The sequence below is a fragment of the Xyrauchen texanus genome, chromosome 32 (genome assembly GCF_025860055.1).
Source record: "Xyrauchen texanus isolate HMW12.3.18 chromosome 32, RBS_HiC_50CHRs, whole genome shotgun sequence".
NCBI classification, from domain to species: Eukaryota; Metazoa; Chordata; class Actinopteri; order Cypriniformes; family Catostomidae; genus Xyrauchen; species Xyrauchen texanus.
The window spans coordinates 21,766,487-21,785,374 of NC_068307.1; the positions used below are offsets into that span (position 1 = coordinate 21,766,487).

General features: G+C 39.5%; 1 protein-coding gene across 3 annotated transcripts; it reads right to left on the reverse strand.

The window, feature by feature from the left end:
• Window positions 1-5,537: 5,537 nt before the first annotated feature.
• LOC127626295 (DNA polymerase epsilon subunit 4-like) lies at window positions 5,538-17,917 on the reverse strand. Of its 3 annotated transcripts, XM_052101993.1 has the most exons (3): window positions 17,671-17,917; window positions 11,884-11,968; window positions 5,538-5,729 (listed from the first exon to the last, which is right to left on the reverse strand). In XM_052101993.1, exons 1-3 carry the CDS (start codon window positions 17,893-17,895, stop codon window positions 5,716-5,718), a joined length of 324 nt encoding a protein of 107 aa, XP_051957953.1. In that variant the 5' UTR covers window positions 17,896-17,917; the 3' UTR covers window positions 5,538-5,715. The 3 variants fall into 3 exon arrangements, 2 of the variants coding, with proteins under 2 accessions (XP_051957953.1, XP_051957952.1); XM_052101992.1 differs by lacking the exon at window positions 11,884-11,968; XR_007968434.1 differs by lacking the exons at window positions 5,538-5,729; window positions 11,884-11,968 and adding an exon at window positions 10,999-11,104.
• Between the last annotated feature and the right edge of the window lie 971 nt (window positions 17,918-18,888).

The window sequence follows — 18,888 nt, forward strand, 5'->3', positions numbered from 1 at the left end:
GCAATGGCCTGGCCACTTTTTTTGGCATCCTGGGATTTGGAAGTTTTTCCCATTCATTTCCTCCATAGGAATTTAAAATAATTCTTCAATAAACACATCTAAGCCATCCAGCCCTGAGATGAATTACAACATTTTGTTTGAAACAATATTTTAAAATCATAAAAAACAAAAACAATGACTGTACTTTTTTGTGAGGGAATTAATTTCTCATACCATGAAGCATTGCAAAAAATGTAATCAGAATTGACAGCGCAATACAAAACTTTTGTCTATTAGTCATTGATTATAAGTACAAGTTTATAGCTAAAAATTTAAATAAACAAAATAATGAACGGAATAATAGTGTAGGGCGACTGACTTGATTACATCATTCATAATGCTTTATGGAATTGGGCCTTTTTCCCCATGGTTCCCGTTTTCCTGTTTACTTCTCTGATTGTTGAATATCTCTTCATGTTTAAGGGTAGTGCAGTTTTTTTTACTGGGAAATTTAGCAATTGCACTTTTGTGGCTTCTAGCATATACCATCATTAAACAATCTCTAGTCTCATGGTAGGTCTGTCTTAAATGTTTCATACATTATTGCTATAAAATCTATTTCTCAATAAGAAAATGAATGTGATTTTTACTTTTGGCACCTTACTGTTGCACTCTATTTAAAAAAGGCATCAATTAGATCTTATTTACCTTGTTCATCTTTTGGGAATTAACAACAGCAACCTGTCAAAGAGAAAATCATACTTCAAGACATCCAATTTCTGGATCACAGAGCAGAAGGTTTATTAGGACACCAAAACAAACTCCACAATTATGTGGGCATCCTACCTCCGACATCACAGGCAGATTCATATGCGGATGTAGCCACATGGTCCTGCGGGCTTTGGCTCCCTGCCTTTGGACCAGTTTCCGAAGTAACCTCTTCACCTTCCTGTCTCTTGGATCGGCACACTTCACCACCTTTTTGGTGTACAATCTGCCATGATTTAAACAGGCAAGAACGTCAGCACCAACCTCTCCAAACTCCATACAAAAACTTAAGAGTTCTTTTAACATACAGCAAATCTCTTAATCTGCTGTGCTTCAAGTCAGCGCAGGCCAAAATGGTCTTGGTAAAAAAACAGTTTGGGCATTGTCCACCCAGCCTGAGTGCATTCTTTTGCCCTTCTTGCCTGACAATTACTGCTCTCAGTAATACAAATCTGACCTGCTTAGATGGCAACGTCTGTGAGCTTTAATAGGGCATATTTTCCATGTCTGTGATTGCTTCAGGATGCCTGGAATACTTGCATGATGGCTCTTATGCTGCAGTCTGGCCCCTCCGTCTGCACCTCAAACCTCAGGACATCTTTGGTCCGGACTTTGCCGTGAGAGTACTGCATGCAGCACTGGACATCTCGCTGCATTTGCACACCTTTCCCTGCAGGAAAACATCACAAACCAGCACCAGAATTCAACACAGATTCTCAACTGGCCCCCGAATCCCCAAGTCAAACATCGTAACTGATGAAATACTACATTTGGTCTGGCACGTTCAACAGTTGAACCATAAATTGATTTTGTACCATAATCAAATTTGGATTCTTTTCATCCTATTTAGGGATCTCAATGCAGTAGTTACGTTGTAGTCTTCTATCTAGCTGCAATACACCTATATCCTCAAACATGCATGAAAACTCCAGCATGCAAGCTTCTAAACCAGTCTGGCTATCATAGGTTTCTGTCTCCATCACTGTGATCTAGTTCATGCTGCCCCATTCCGACAGCACAATCAGGCACAGGAGAGAGTTTCACCTTACCTTCCAGGCAGCCGAAGAGTATGGCAGAGAGGAAGAGGATGGAGACTGTCTGCAGGAACATGGTGAAACCTCAGAGGGATTTTATCCTCCGTGCTGCCTGCTGTCCTCTTGTGCTGTTTTTATTTCTCTCCTCTCTCCCTCCCTTACCCTACACGCTTTCTCTCTCTTTTTCTCTCTAGCACTAACACACCCACATTCTCCCTCGCTCCCCCCCTCGTGTGCTATTTTCACAGTCGTAGCATCACCCCTCTCTGTTGAGAAATGCACAACTCTGTCCAATTAGCACGTCAAGATATGCAACTGATGGTGCTATGCATGGCACAATTACTACAGTTTCGAGACCATCGCCCTTCGACCATCTGCATGACAATTTACAACTGCAAATTATTAACAATAGAAATAAAAATATGGAAAAAAACAACAGCAGTCTGAAATGAAATATGTGCCTGGAGTTAAATGTTGAATGAAAGGCAACACCTTACATGAAAATTACAAACTTTTCTGGAAATGCTTGATTTATTTCAGTGCAAAAATTTTGAAGTTAGATTAAATGCAGTCCTGAGGTCTGTTTTGCAAAGGGAGGAGTTTGATAAAACATTTGAACCAGCGCAACATCAGGAATCAATGTGGGTACTCATGTGCAGACATTTAGATCCCATCATAATGTCAAGTTCTTGAGTCATGTGGATGGACTGTAAAGAATTTACGGTTTTGGCATACCTGAGATCATTAGATTGAAAATATGCCATCTGCATGTCCCAGGGTGTGTGTGTGTGAAAGGCATGCGAGAGTTAATCTGCGAAAACATACCCTCCCCATGACTTCATTATGTGCACAAGCCAATTGTATTTCCCTCAAATCTCTTTTCACTGCACAGCTTGTTGAATGAAAAATGCCAGCCACTGCTCAAAGAAACTTCATTTTGTGGACGAAGATCAGCTTCATGGACTATGACAAATAAACAGCTTTAACAATTAGTAAACAATTATTTACACCAAAGTACAAACACTCAATATTTAATGTGGGTTTGTTTCATTGGGCTTGAGAGCTCCTAGATTTCTGGCATTCCACCAAGACATCTATGCAGATACCTATTAGAATTGAAGTTGTGTGGCCTAGAGGTTAAAGATCTGGGCTCATCACTAAACGATCTGATTCATGCAAGGGGCAATCCATAAACTTTCACCACTGTACCCTTTAGCAAGGCACTTAAAGGTATAGTTCACCCAAAAATGAAATCTCATCAGTTACTCACCCTCATGCCATCCCAGATGTGTATGACTTTCTTTCTTCTGCTGAACACAAACTAATATTTTTGCAAGTAAATGGGTACCACAACTTTTAAACTCAAAAGGCACTGTAAAAGTAATCAATAAGGCTCCAGTGATTTAATCTATATCTTCAGAAGTGATATGATAAGTCTGGGTGAGAAACAGATCGATATTTATTTACTATCAATCCCCACTTCAACTTCCAAATTGTTATTATTTTTCTCCCACTGAGCAGGGAGGAGAATTTATAGTTTAAAAGGACTTAAATATTGATATGTTTCTCAACCACACTTAAGAAATGAATAAAAAAAAAATTATGGATTACTTTTATGCAGCCTGTATATGCTTTTTGGTGGTTCAGAATGTTGGTACTCACACAGTTGCATTGCAGGGACCTACTGTGCTGAGATATATTTTTTGTAAATCTTCATTTGTATTCTGCAGAATAAAGTCATACATATCTGGTATGGCATGAGGGTGAGTAAACAATGAGAGAATTTTCATTTTTGGGTGAACTATCCCTTTTACCCTAGCTCGCTTCAAGAGAATTGTCAAAGTAACTTAACTTAGTGCCATTCTATGGAAAATGAAAGTGGTGGAAATAAATACCACTGACTCTTGTTGTGTAGTGTTAAACAGAAGATCCAGATTTAGTACTCACTAAATATAATAAACCTGGATTTATATATTTTCTGAAGAAAATTTCCTGGGTGGTTGCCAGGGCACTGCTAGGCAGTTGCTGTGTGGTTACCTATTAACCCAAGTCAAAAGAACCCAATCCAAGTCTCTGTGATGTTCTGTGCCTAGATATGTCTAGGGTCCCTTTTTCAATTAAGTCTATGGGATTTTTTGCCAGCGTTATTTTCAGACCAGATGAGAATTGTGAGTCTGATCGCTCCTCAACAAGCCGCATGATTTGAAGTATAATTCATGCCTGGCCAAATGGTGCGGGATGAGTTGTGCACCGAAGATGAATACTTGGGGTTATGGGGTTTGTTCAAATCCCTAATCCGAAGTATAAGCATGTTACAAAAGCCCAGCCATGCAAAGGCAGTTATGCAAAGAATTTTCAGCATGACATCCTACAGTTCTTTATCATGGTCTTAAATTGCCTATGCAATGACTGACATACTTGTTTGTCTTAATCTAGAATTAATTAATTTTATGTCCTGGATCAGGAACCAACATACGAACACAAAATATTGATTTTCAGTTTTTTGGCAACATTTCTAATTCTGCTGGATCGACAGCATCTCTCACGCTGATAGACCACCAGAGATTGTCCATTTGGAGAAGACTGTTTTCACTGTGGAGAACTGTATATTTCACTTTGTTTTCTGTATTTGGAATATAATGTTTTCTGAATATCCATTCACGGGAGACTAGGGCGCAATTATTTGAATGAGTTTTTCCCCCGCCAGTCTATAAATATAATATGATAGATATTTGATTTAGGGCTGTCAATCGATATTTTATTTTTAAATCAAATTAATTACATGGTGTCCTGATTAATTAATCGCGAGTAATCGCATTAAATCTCATATACAAATATTTGCAGAGAAAAGCCCCTCATATAACAATAACTCGATATATAATGATTATACATATTTATATCAATATACAATTATACATAGTTATCTTTAAATATTTAAAAATTATATATATATATATGTACACAGTATATATATATATATATATATATATAAAAATATTCAGATAATTAAAATGCTTTACATTCTTGTGGCAGAAGAGTTAATCATTGATAAGACAATACAAAAAGCTCTTTAGAATACAATGTATTTTTACTACCATATTATTGATCATAAGTCAATCATTGGCACACAGTTCACAGCAATCCATTACACAAGTGAATTTGTCAATCAGTTGGAGATTTATTATGAGGGCTTGTTTAAGGGCCCGTCAATTTACACCTCTCGGGTGTGTTGCGTCATAAACAAAATGTTTAGATCACTGTGTGAAGTTAAATATAGTTTAAACTTTAAACACATCTTGAGATACCTTAGATCGTATTTGCGTTCCTTCGATTTTTTTGAACGCAAGAACGTAATGCATATTTGTGTTGTTCTGCCTACTGAAGTGTTTTCTTCACTGTATAAACTGTGCGTTGCTCATACAGCTGAAATTTCACTTACTGCCCTCTGGAGTAAACAGGTGGTACTACAAGCATGCATTTCTCAGGAATCTTCCTTATTATGGTCCGTGGGCATGCGATTAATTGCATAAATGTTTTGTAAAATTAATCACACTGAATTAATGTGTTAAATCGACAGCCATAGTAAAAAACAAACTGAACTCTTATTAGTCACTTTACTTGTCAGCCAGATGGTCTCGTCCTGTCTAGATGGGAGGGTCTTGGCCAAAATACACTACAAATGTGCAGATGCTAAACATTTTTGCTGAGCAAGTCAAATGAAAACATAACACTGAAGTAATTATATAAGAACCTCACTTTTATTTAAACATCACAGTTATATGAATCTTATCATACTGAAAAATACAATCAGCACTTTCCAACTTTAATAATCACACAACTTCTGAACAAACCAATTTCAAAATGAAACAAATGAAACAAACCGAAAAAAAGGACCTTCAGAGCTCGGTAACAGTCTTTATCTGAGCTGGTCCTGTCAATCCAGAATACCTATATGACAGTGATACAGAGAAAAACAAGCAGATGAATTTAAAGCTGCAGTTTGTCATTTCCACTCAATCAGTACCAAACAAAAATCGCAAAGAAAAAAAAGGCCCTGACATGTCCTGTCTACCATTGGCTGACACACACACAGATAGTCCTGCCCCAACATAACATCATTAGTGATGTCAATGTTGCGGTGTTGGGCTGGTCAGGATTCTGAAATAAATGGAGCATGCTATGAAAACACCACAGAGGCACAGTTTTTTAAAAAAAAATTTTTTTTAATAAAAACAAAGCATAATAAAGGAATTGTCCATCCAAAAATGGAAATCCTCTCATTATTTCCCCACCCTCATGCCATCCAAGACATGTATGACTTTATTTTCCTTCTGCTGAACACAAAGATTTTTAGAAGAATGTCTCCGCTCTGTAGGTCCATACAATTCAAGTGAACAGGGTCCAAAACAGTAAACCTCAAAAAGCAAATAAAGGCAGCATAAAAGTACTTCAGTGGTTCAATTCATGTCTTCAGAATATGATAGGTGTGAGAGAGAAACAGATCAATATTTAAGTCACTTTTTCCTATAAATTTCTCGTTTTATCAGCCCTCCTATGCACGTCCACAAGAGGTCGTCTTTTTTGGTGATTGACATTTGTGCATATCGCCACCAATGGGGCTGTTGTGCAAATATGATTTATTTATTTATTTCCTTTATCCCTCTGATTTGTTTCTTATTTCATCACCCTACCCAGTAGGTGGCGATATGCAGAAAGAATGCTAACGGCAAAAAACAGATGAACTCAAGAGAATGTGAATAATGAAAATTTAAAGTTTTAGTAAAAAGGGAATATTAATTTCTCAACCACACTCATCATATCATTTCTAAAGACATTTTAGAGATTTAATCATTGGAGTCATTTGCCTTTGTGCGTTTTTGGAGCTTCAAAATGTTGATATGCATTCACATGCATTGTAAGGACTTGCAATTTGTGTTCTGCAAAATAAAGTCATTCACATCTGGGATAGAATGAGGGTGAGTAAATTATGAGAGAATTTTCCTTTTAGGGTGAACTATTCCTTTAAAACATTTATTCATTTGTGAGACACAACAAATGTTAGGCAGAATGACAGCTTTTGACACTTTTGACCTTCACTGCATGGAAAAAAGATGTGAAAAGACAAGTGAAATTGAATGGTAACTGAGGCTAAAAATTCCTAACATCTTGATTTGTTTTATGGAAGAAACAAAGTCATAACAACAACATAAGTGTGACAGCATGATGACAGAATTTGCTTGAACTATTCCTTTAAGTTGAGATAGTAAAAAGTATTTTAACACAGAAAAATTATCTTTGTTCCTCCTATCATGTACTCCTAAAATGGATGTTAACTTCTCTTTAAAGGATAATATATTTAATGGTTCAGCTACATAGGTGACCACCTAGCACCATCGCTTCGGGTGCACCAATAAACCGAGCCAATTTAAGCATGTGTCCAATCTGTGTCGCCCTCCATGGAACATGTACCTCCATGGAACGTGTACTGAATGTGCCTTACTACCAAACTACTTTTACTGTTTGTTAGATAGGTATTTGGCAAAAACAGTGAGGGTAGCATGGATGGAATACCATTGTGACTGGAGGGTCTCGCCTAGGGTGCCAAATGGGGTAGGACCAGTGTTATGGATCGTCTGGGGATCAATACTGGGGATGTGCGCGCGCATGTGAATACTTTTACTTGCATTTTCAGCAGATTCGTTCAATGTGAATTGCCAAGGAGCCAAGAGAAGACGTTTTGTAAATTGTAAAAATTTTTGGTATCATTATTAAACCGAGCTATTTCATTGATGTTTGTTCTAATGAATTTTACAGTTTAAGAGCTTTTAACGGTTTCCATGTTAATATGGGACAATGGTTTGAATGGAAACATCTAAGTTACGGATGTACCCTCCATTCCCCGATGGAGGGAACGAGATGTAGGTCTCTCTTGAGTGCCTTTTGCATCTCTGATCTATGAGAAAAGGCCAATGAGAAATTGGCAGACAGCATTTTCATGTCCCGCCCCCGGACATACGGGTATAAAGGAGGGGAAATGCATCTGTTTCATTCAGGACTTTTCTGAGGAGCCGAAAATGATTCGGTTGCAACAGTGGCTCGGTTCAGCAACATGGCCGAGAGGACATGACGTCTCGTTCCCTCCATCAGGAAACAGAGGTTATATTCGTAACATTCAACGTTGTATCGAAGAAGCGACATTAGGAGTCCAATTTAAATCACACCATGCACCGAGCCGTGTACATGTACTGCTGACACAGGAGCGGACAGGTAATTTATGTTCCAAAGTGACCAGCTGTGTCAGACTGCACGTACCCTTCCCTCATGCCCCATAAAATCGAGAGCCTTCTGGTTCTTTACCCCCGACAGGGTTGAACAAGGCGACGTGCCAAGCATGGGAGCAGGCCGCGCCTTTTCTCTCTCTGTTTCTCGCATAGAGTTAAAGGGGCTGGGGCCATCTTAACGCTATCAATACACATCGGGGAAGGTGATCTTACCCAGTTCCTATTCTTTCAGGGGGAAAAGACCCTGCGGAGACCAAACCTGCCCATACTGGGGGAGGTAAAGTGTGGTGAAATACATCACATGGGCTTTTAGGTCACAAGTGAAGAATGGCACGGTGGTAGATCCTACTTCATTGGGTGGGAGGAGTTGCTACAAACACTGCAACCGGGGGTCCGTGAGGACTGCCCAAGGGAGATGCAGGTCCGCTCACAAGGGGACAGTTCCAAGTGGGCCAATAAGGAGCCATTAGAGTGAATTGTTCCTTGTCCTTCCTGACCTTGCACAGCACCTGTGCAAGAAGGCTCACTGGGGGAAATGCGTACTTGCGCAGTCCCGTGGGCCAGCTGTGTGTTATTGCGTCTGCCCCGAGGGGAGCCTCTGTTCGGGCCTACTAGAGTGGGCAGTGGGATGTCTCTCGGGAGGCGAACAGGTCTACGGTCTCTGTGACCATCATGGACCTGAGGGCGAGGTCAGTCGCTGAGCGCAGTTCCTGCAGCACGTCGGGATTAGGACTACCCAAGTGCAGATCTTTAAGTTCCTTGGCCTGGTGGACTTGCAGGAGGGACATGGCATGCAGGGCGGAAGCGGCCTGTCCAGTGGGACTGCAGGCTCTAGAGGTTAGTGAAGACGTCATCCTACAGGCCTTGGAAGGGAGCACAGGGAGGCCCCGCCAGGTGGTGGCGTTCTCGGGGCACAGGTGGATCGCAACCGCTCGGTCCACCTGGGGGACCGCCGTGTACCCGTGGGCTGTTACGCCCAGTTGAGTCATCTGCGTCAGACGCCGGACTGCTCGCCGTTGCAGCTCATCAAGCTTGGGGGGCACTCTACCGCATCCAGGAACTACACAGGGGCGTAAAGGCATCTTTATAAAGACGCGTCCTGAAAAGGACATTCAACGGCAGCTGTGTTATTGCTCTTTTAGCGAAATAACTCTTTAAGGGAAAATCAACTCTTTTAGTTGCACTGTCAAAGCGCCCAGGGGCAAACTGCACTGCCGTGCAGAGAAGGGAGAAAGCCGCTGATATGCACCGTAGATCCAACAGCAATCGCTCAGAGATGAGAGGAATAGTGTGTGACTCGCAGCTCGCTGCATACACAACCATCGGCTCCGAAGAAACTTTCTGAATGAAACAGATGCATTTCCCCTCCTTTATACCCATATGTCCGGGGGCGGAACATGCAAATTCTGTCTGCCAATTTCTCATTGGCCTTTTCTCAGAAATGAGATCAGAGATGCAAAAGGCACTCAAGAGAGACTCCTAGTGTCGCTTCTTCGACACAACATCGAAGTGAGCGACAGATGGGGAACTGGCAATTACATTTGTCAGAGCACTACATATGTTGAGGTCTTTTATTTGGAACATTAAAGCATCATAAGCTGACTGTGACAGGGCGGGGCCGGGTCATGATTATATACACCCAGTCCGTTATCAGGCTAATTAAGCCTCCGAGAGCCACGGCCGTCTGCAGGGGGACGGAGGAGTCAGGCCGCCTGGAAGCGGAGGAATGGCCGCTGACCGCGAGGGGAGAAGGGGCTCGCTGCCGAACACCTGGAGTGGGAGAACCGCTGCCAGGGGTGGGGGAGACCCCTTCTGTTCCCCGAGAACGCGGCGTGGCGTTCCGTCTGCCAGGGGCTGGAGGTCTGCCTCCAATCCGCCCGGAGACATGTGGCTGTCATCCGTTAGAGGGTGGAGGAGTGGCCGAGGAACAAGCTACGGCGTATCGGAGAACTGGCGATTAAGTGTTTTTTTCATCTCTCTCACCTCTCTCTCTCTGATCCGTGTGTGCCTTTTCCCTTTCGTTTAAATTTTATAGTGTTATTTTGGGGGGTACTACACTGTTACAGGAAGTAACCCCCCATTTTTTATATTTCTGTTTCCCTCATCCAGGTAGATGGGGATGACCTGCCGGCAGATGGGCTTAGGGCACGCCGGGGGCTCCCCTGCCTGAGAGAACGAGGGAGGAATGTGACAGGGCGGAGGGCGAGGCCGGGCCGTGATTATACACACCCGGTCCCTTATCAGGCTAATTAAGCCTCAGAGAGGGATAAAGGCCGATTGCGGAAGGTGGTGCGAGAGAGAGAGAGAGACAGAGGTCATTTACGGACATGTCTGTCATGTTTGTCTTTTGTTTAAGTTAATCATTAAAATATTGTTTATATCGCCAGGCCGGTTCTCGCCTCCTCCTTTCATTGAACTGCTTTACATTGACATTTGTCAAGAATATATTTTAAATTGCTTTTATTTCTTTACAATGAATAAATGGCTTGATTAACCATAATAGTTTGAGTAACTTTCTCCTACCATTAAAGATTATCAAAGTAAATGAGTAATCTGATTTTGGATACTGGTCCAGCAGTAAGTTCACTGGTCATGCACAGAGCGGCCCGGTTCAAATCCCGATCAAACAGAATACATTTATAGCTTAGCCGCAGATTATAATGTTGTAAAATAATTTTGTGAAACACACATACATTATATTGTTATAAATCGATCAATCCAAATTGATACTGGATCTCACAGACAGTTCTGAGAATGGTTCAATTGAAAGATAAAAAATATGAACTATATTCTCCAAAGTTAACAGGCTTTTTAAAACTGTCAAACAATTTTAAGGTTTAAGATTGAAAATCTTAAGATTTTGCCAAACAAACAAAACCATTATGTTTCTGGACAACTTTCTCAGAGTATCCTTTATTCTTACCCATTGGTCAGTTTGGCCTTTGTTCTTACTCTCCACCAAAAATATGCACTGTTCTGAAATATCATCTTCTGGCAGTGTCATGGGTAGTCATAAACATACGACGTTGTCATTCACAGAACCTTTGAAATATAAAAGATGCTGTTATCACAATTTAAATAAAAATGCAGATGCTCACAGGGGAATTGAACCCAGGTCTGTTTGCAGTTAACCATCACACTATCACTAGACCAATAAGCCTTCTAATTAAATTAGTCAATTATTTTGCCAACTTTACCAAGCTATTGTATTTTCTTTTTCATATATATGTTGACACATATGATGCTTTAATGTTGCAAATAAAAGACTTCCACATGCGTTTTACTGCTCTGACAAGTTTAATCGCTAGTTCCCATTCAAATCAATGTACCACGTTAACATGGGCAACCATGTTACCATGTGAAACTTAAACCCAGTCAAATTCATTTAAACAGACAGCAACCATACATACATACATAGACAACGTGTTAATAATGATATATAACAAAAATATGATCTGCAAAACCCCTTTTCTTGGCTCCTTGGCAATTTACATTCAATGAATCTGCAGAGAATACAAGTAAAAAATGGCTTCGACATTCTTAGAAGATGAGAAACGAAGGAAAGCAATGAAGGCAATCAGAAAGATCTATAACTCTCTCCCTCACTTTTACACTATTTCCAGCTGGAAATAACATAAAATTATGGCTTGCTTACTTTCTAAAAATGCTAATTCATCTAATGCTTCAATAGCATTGTCTGCCAAAGAGAAAAGGCACAAATCATTAACTCATCAATTAATTAACAATACAATCATTAACTCACTGATGTTTCTAGTTTAAATTATTTTTGAACCATTTTCAAAATTCATATTTCAACACACCCAAGTCTTTTCGTTGTAGCGTTTTTCTCTTTCCCTGTTGTGCATAAACAAGAGAGTCCTTTGCGATAATTTCTACAAAAAGTTCCTGTGGGCAAAAAAAGAATGAATGTTGTCTTGCGAACTGAGATATAGTGAATAGGCACAAGCAGTGCAATATTTAGATATCAACATATACTGCCTATTTTGAATCCAGAAACATTACCTGTACATCAGGTTCTCCAGAAGCATAACTTAAAACACTTTTATTGAAAATACACAAATTCAAATATCAATATAATTCCTTTATTAAATTATGCATGCAATAAATTAATACATTATATAAAGGACTGGAGTAGATAGATATAAAACTGTTTTCTGTCTGTACATCTATTTAAAAGCCAGACAGAACTACACAATTATAGATAGATATGAAACTGTCTATAGTTGTTCAGGCAGATAGACAATTGAAACTTAATAAAGTGAGATGTTCATCCGGGGCTGGTTGCACCAGCTGTGCACAAGTTAGAACTTAAATGGGCACTAAGTCACAATTTACGCACCACTAAATATTTGAGCGTTGCACCATTAAACTTAGGTAAGACGTAACCCTACGTATAAACTAAATATTTACGGAAGCCTCCGACCAGGCATAACTGATGGAATAAAAAAGCAGACTGAAATTGTATGACATCAATGAGCTCATGTTTTGCGTAACAGGCATCAATCATTTCAACTTACATTATGATGTTGACATTTACGAGAGAAAGAGAAAGAGAGAGAGAGAGAGAGAGAGAGAGAGAGAGAGAGAGAGAGAGACAGAGAGAGATGTACTTTAGCATCTCTTTAGCATGAAACAGATCTAATGGTGCAGTTTTTAGGATGTATTGCCCGGTGTCAAGTTTCAACACATTCAAATTATATATAGGATCAGTGGTGTAGTGGTGCCTGGAGAAGTGGGTATACTCTTAATTTATGCCCCCCATTTATTTTTAAAGCGGCCCAGCAAAGGATGAATATCCTGTGTTATAAACAGAGACATGTACAGGTGAAACTCGAAAAATTAGAATATCGTGCAAAAGTTCATTAATTTCAGTAATTCAACTTAAAAGGTGAAACTAATATATTATATAGACTCATTACAAGCAAAGTAAGATATTTCAAGCCTTTATTTGATATAATTTTGATGATTATGGCTTACAGCTTATGAAAACCCCAAATTCAGAATCTCAGAAAATTAGAATATTGTGAAAAGGTTCAGTATTGTAGGCTCAAAGTGTCACACTCTAATCAGCTAAACACCTGCAAAGGGTTCCTGAGCCTTTAAATGGTCTCTCAGTCTGGTTCAGTTGAATTCACAATCATGGGGAAGACTGCTGACCTGACAGTTGTGCAGAAAACCGTCATTGACACCCTCCACAATTAGGGAAAGCCTCAAAAGGTAATTGCAAAAGAAGTTGGATGTTCTCAAAGTGCTGTATCAAAGCACATTAATAGAAAGTTAAGTGGAAGGGAAAAGTGTGGAAGAAAAAGGTGCACAAGCAGCAGGGATGACCGTAGCCTGGAGAGGATTGTCAGGAAAAGGCCATTCAAATGTGTGTGGGAGCTTCACAAGGAGTGGACTGAGGCTGGAGTTACTGCATCAAGAGCCACCACACACAGACGGGTCCTGGACATGGGCTTCAAATGTCAAACGTCTTACCTGGGCTAAAGAAAAAAGAACTGGTCTGTTGCTCAGTGGTCCAAAGTCCTCTTTTCTGATGAGAGCAAATTTTGCATCTCATTTGGAAACCAAGGTCCCAGAGTCTGGAGGAAGAATGGAGAGGCACACAATCCAAGATGCTTGAAGTCCAGTGTGAAGTTTCCACAGTCTGTGTTGGTTTGGGGAGCCATGTCATCGGCTGATGTTGGTCCACTGTGCTTTATTAAGTCCAGAGTCAATGCAGCCGTCTACCGGGACATTTTAGAGCACTTCATGCTTCCTTCAGCAGACAAGCTTTATGGAGATGCTGACTTCATTTTCCAGCAGGACTTGGCACCTGCCCACACTGCCAAAAGTACCAAAACCTGGTTCAATGACCATGGTATTACTGTGCTTGATTGGCCAGCAAACTCGCCTGACCTGAACCCCATAGAGAATCTATGGGGCATTGCTAAGAGAAAGATGAGAGACATGAGACCAAACAATGCAGAAGAGCTGAAGGCCGCTATTGAAGCATCTTGGTCTTCCATAACAGCTCAGCAGTGCCACAGGCTGATAGCATCCATGCCACGCCGCATTGAGGCAGTAATTAATGCAAAAGGGGCCCAAACCAAGTACTGAGTACATATGCATGATTATACTTTTCAGAGGGCCGACATTTCTGTATTTAAAATCCTTTTTTTATTGATTTCATGTAATATTCTAATTTTCTGAGATTCTGAATTTGGGGTTTTCATAAGCTGTAAGCCATAATCATAAAAATTATATCAAATAAAGGCTTGAAATATCTTACTTTGCTTGTAATGAGTCTATATAATATATTAGTTTCACCTTTTAAGTTGAATTACTGAAATTAATGAACTTTTGCACGATATTCTAATTTTTCGAGTTTCACCTGTAGTCTTGCATATTTAGTTCACCTCAAAATGGGCACTTAACTTCTGCTGCTTGACTTCACGGAGTAAGGATGATTAAGAAATTAATATTAGCCACAGAAGAGGTGCATATTTTGCAATCAAAACTGGCCCAAAGACTATAGGAAGAGACAACTACATAATTGTGAATTTTGCGTGAACTATTCCGTAGTCCATATGCACATGAAATTTGGACAACTATTCTCTAACCTTGCAGGTAGTCTACGGCAGTCTTTACTGGGTGTTTTTAGGGTATATTTGCATTTATTCACATGCGATTGCAATGTTTCCCACGGGATTTTGTGAGACTATGGGGGGTGGAACTCCGACCCTCTAGGGGTGTTCGGGGGCATACTCCCCCATAAGAAATTTTTTTACATTTTAAAGTTAAATACTTCCATCTGGTGCACTTTGAGAGCAAAATAAAGAGGCTAGTGTTGTGCTCTTGTAAACAGTTTTGCTTAACAGTTGCAGTAGGCAACTTTGAAATAAACTGAATTGAGAAACAGCACCCCCAATTCTTCCCCATATACATGATGCTCTTCACCTCCAGCCAGGGTTTTATTGGCAGCTGTTCACAAACAGAGAAAAGGCCTGCCTCGCCAAAAGCGATTGGCTAAAATTCGCTGGATTGACACTACCTGACCCACAATTTTCACTCAGCGCTAGAGTCTGTGGTGCTAACTAATCTCTCACAGGGCCTCATTTAACAAGACACCATGTTTATTTACATTTACATTTTACATTTATTCATTTGGCAGACGCTTTTATCCAAAGTGACTTACAAAAGAGGAAGAACATCAGCGAATCATCTTAGGGAGACAGTGGTACAAAAAGTGCCATATTACAAAGTTTCACTATCATCAGAATAGTACACCAAACAGATTTAAGTGCAACAAGAAATGTAAATATTTATTTATTTATTTTTTTAGACATATATATGTTAAACATATATATGTTTATATAGACATTTCTTTTTCAATGAATAAATATTACCTACTGTAGCTTTAACAATTTCATGCTCTAACCATTCTGAAAAGCAGTGTACAAACTAGGGATGTCAGTTTCAGCTTTTTATCTTTTAATGTTACCTCAGACTGCTAACGATAGCTAGCTAGTGAAGGCATAAGCGGTGTAATGTTATGCCAATTAACTTAGTAATGCTAACGTTAAATTGATAATCATCATGATGCTAACTTCAGCAGTAATATTATCTGTTTGCTCTTGTACACTGTGGATGATAAATTGTGTGTCGAGTAGTGTATAAATGCAGTGAATACATTTAATGTTAGTGAACAACCCTCTACGATCATGTTGGAGAAAAAAAATCGTCATTGGATAGTACATTTTTGTTTTTACTTGCCATACGTTTGACCACATGTAAGCACAATGTAACTAAAAGATATATTAAGCAAACTGAGAGAGGGGGCATCTTCATATATATTCACACAATATAGTATATTGTAATTTTTATTTGATTTTGCTTTATCAATGTAATCACATTTTAGCTTTTTTTTTTAATGTACAAATTTCACATTATATCAATTTTTATGATGTCATGAAATTGCATTTTTACTAATGAGACAAGCTGTTGTCACTGTTTGAAATTTCATATTGTTAACAAAAAATTCACAAGGTGGGAACCTAATAATGAAAATTAGGGGCTGACAATTAATTATCAAACAAATAAATGTGATTATGATGTTTAGTTGCCTGTTTTAGGTGTTTCACGAATATGACGATTAATTTCCATACAAACTCACTATGACCCAGCCAACCTGTACAACAATTATATTGTATTGTATTGTGCAATAGTAAAATATTTCTGCCTTAAATTCTTCACTTTCATACATTATTTTAAGGCTCTCTGATTAACTCACAAGCCCTTATTTCTCATGAAGGAAGACTTTGAGATTGTGTTTCTTGCATTTGATCATCTCCACAGAAATAGAGCAGGACATCTGCTCTGTCTCACTGCTGCACTGCGTGAATAAACCTCACTTGCATTACATGGCCGTTAATTGAAACTGTAGACCGTTGCGTTTACAAAATGAACAAGTTTATACCTTGTTTATTTTTCACGGGAGTTTGGCGAAAGTCTCTGTAGACGGCATGCACATCGGAACGCTTGAGAAGTGATTCAACTTCACCTCTGAATGACACAATTGCTTTTTCCCGCGCTCATCAGACAACATGCAGGGAAAGACTAGGCTGAATCCAGATTCAACTGTTTGTATTCAGTAAAAGGGACTCGGTGTTCGAAACTACACAACTCTATCACTGGCGAGTGAAATGTTAATTTCATTATTGAAAGTGCGGCATCATTTTATTATGCCTCACTTTACTTGTTGCCAGTGGCTAATAACAGACGTTTTTTTGGTCTCAGAGTGAGTAATTTACTCGCATATGTGAGATAATTATTCGCAATGTAGAAGGCTGAGTTAACGTTACTTACCTCAAAGATTTGTCGTCGTCCTCAACCAAATAACGGAGGGAATTCTCCAGCGCATATCTGCGAGTGTGTGAGTTTACAGCAACGGGCGAGGAACTACTGACTGGCGCTCGAGAGAGAGCGTAAAACACAACATTTGATTTGATGTTATTATGAGACTGAGAAGTGCAAAAATATTTTAGATGAGAAGTGTAAAAAAAAAATTTGGTTCATTATGAGACCGTGGCGGGGCAAAATTAATGGGAAACACTGCGATTGTATTAGCTGAATGTTTTTGGCTAATGCAGGACACTGAATGATGCGCACCAGAGGGGATTTAGAAGTGGGTATACGCAATGCAGACTTATAAAAAGTGGGTATACGTCGTCTACCTGCGTATACGCAGGGTGCACTACGTCCCTGTATAGGATATCACAAATGTCTGTTTTTCCAGCATTTTGTATTTATCAGCCCTCATTTATTTTAGATACAGTTTCTATATTATTGTTATTTACAATATTAGCAAATCTACTTTTATTACGTATCGTATTTTACGTGAACAAAAAAGGTTTGAACATCAACCATAACAAGACCAAATTGAAGTTCATGGATTTGTAACACTTCTGTGTATAAATATGAAGGCTGTTCATACAGGTACGTCATAATATGCGACTATGCATTACTTTACGGAGAGCTTACGACCTACTAGTTAAATCTTAACTTAAGAACATGTGTTTGTGTATTTGTATTGTGTGTCACCTCACCGTGGCTTTGGCTATTGTGAACACGGACTCCTGACTTGCCAGACTCACATCCGGGTCAGCTTTCATCAGGGCCTTTATGCGGGAGAGTGGCAGCTTGGCGAGTCGGAGGGGCCCAGCCAGCGCATTCCCTGCGTCCTCTTCCGAGCCGGTGCTTCTGGGCTCGTCTTCAGCTCCGCTCCTGTCCAAAACAGATTCCACGAGAGCTGCAAGCGCGACCGCCGCCATTGACACACGCGGGTACTGCTGTGTGCTAGTGTGCGCAGCTCTCAGAGTAGAGTAGCACGCACTCTAGCAAATCTGTCCATAAACACAACCTCGAGGGGGTGTACGGCGAAACATACGTCACAGCGTCATGTTAGCTGTCAACTCATTCCATTCGGTAAAAGTTAGATTAAAGAGCAGAAAATGACAGATTAAATGGTGAAAGACTACGTTTCTTATTCAGTTCAGAAACAGTGATTGGGCATTTCTCAGATTAAGGGCCAAATTGGGTTTCTGCAATTTTGAAAATTAAAATCCCAAATTTGACTTATGAGCTTGGTTGAGACCATAAGATAAGGGAATTTATGATTTTTTTTTGCCATTTTTTAAACTACGTCACGTAAATGTGTCATTACCATCACATCATCGAATACATGTAAAAAATACAATTTAAATGATAAATCAGTGCTTTTAAAACATTTTGTGGTTTCACATGGAATCTATTTTATCTTGAACTTAATGGGATTGTTGATGTTTACTTGCAAGATGAATTATTGTCATTTAAGTATCTACATTTCTGATTCATCAATCTACCCTGGCTTGGAATATAAGCTTATTTTAAGTGAATGCCATATATCAAAACTTTTTTAATACAGTGATCATTTAGACTGTCCAACATTGTCAGAAATATATAATTGAAGGATGTTTTTGTAATTTATACATAATTTATTGGCAAAAATATGTATGGTGATGGTGATGACGTTGCAGTTCTGGTAATGACAGTTTGTTGCGGTGATGACAAATCACTGATCATAACCTATAGTAATTTAAGAGCCTAAGTGACTTCAGACCAACAACAAAAAAAAAAACACCAGTTAGTAATTGGTTTAAACATCAAAACATAGTTTAATCTGAGTATGGAAGACCAAACAGGAATTGTGTTCCTTGTGAACAGGATTGAAACAGGAGGGCAGTTAAGAACAGGTAAAACACTGAAATACATTAGTCATATTACGT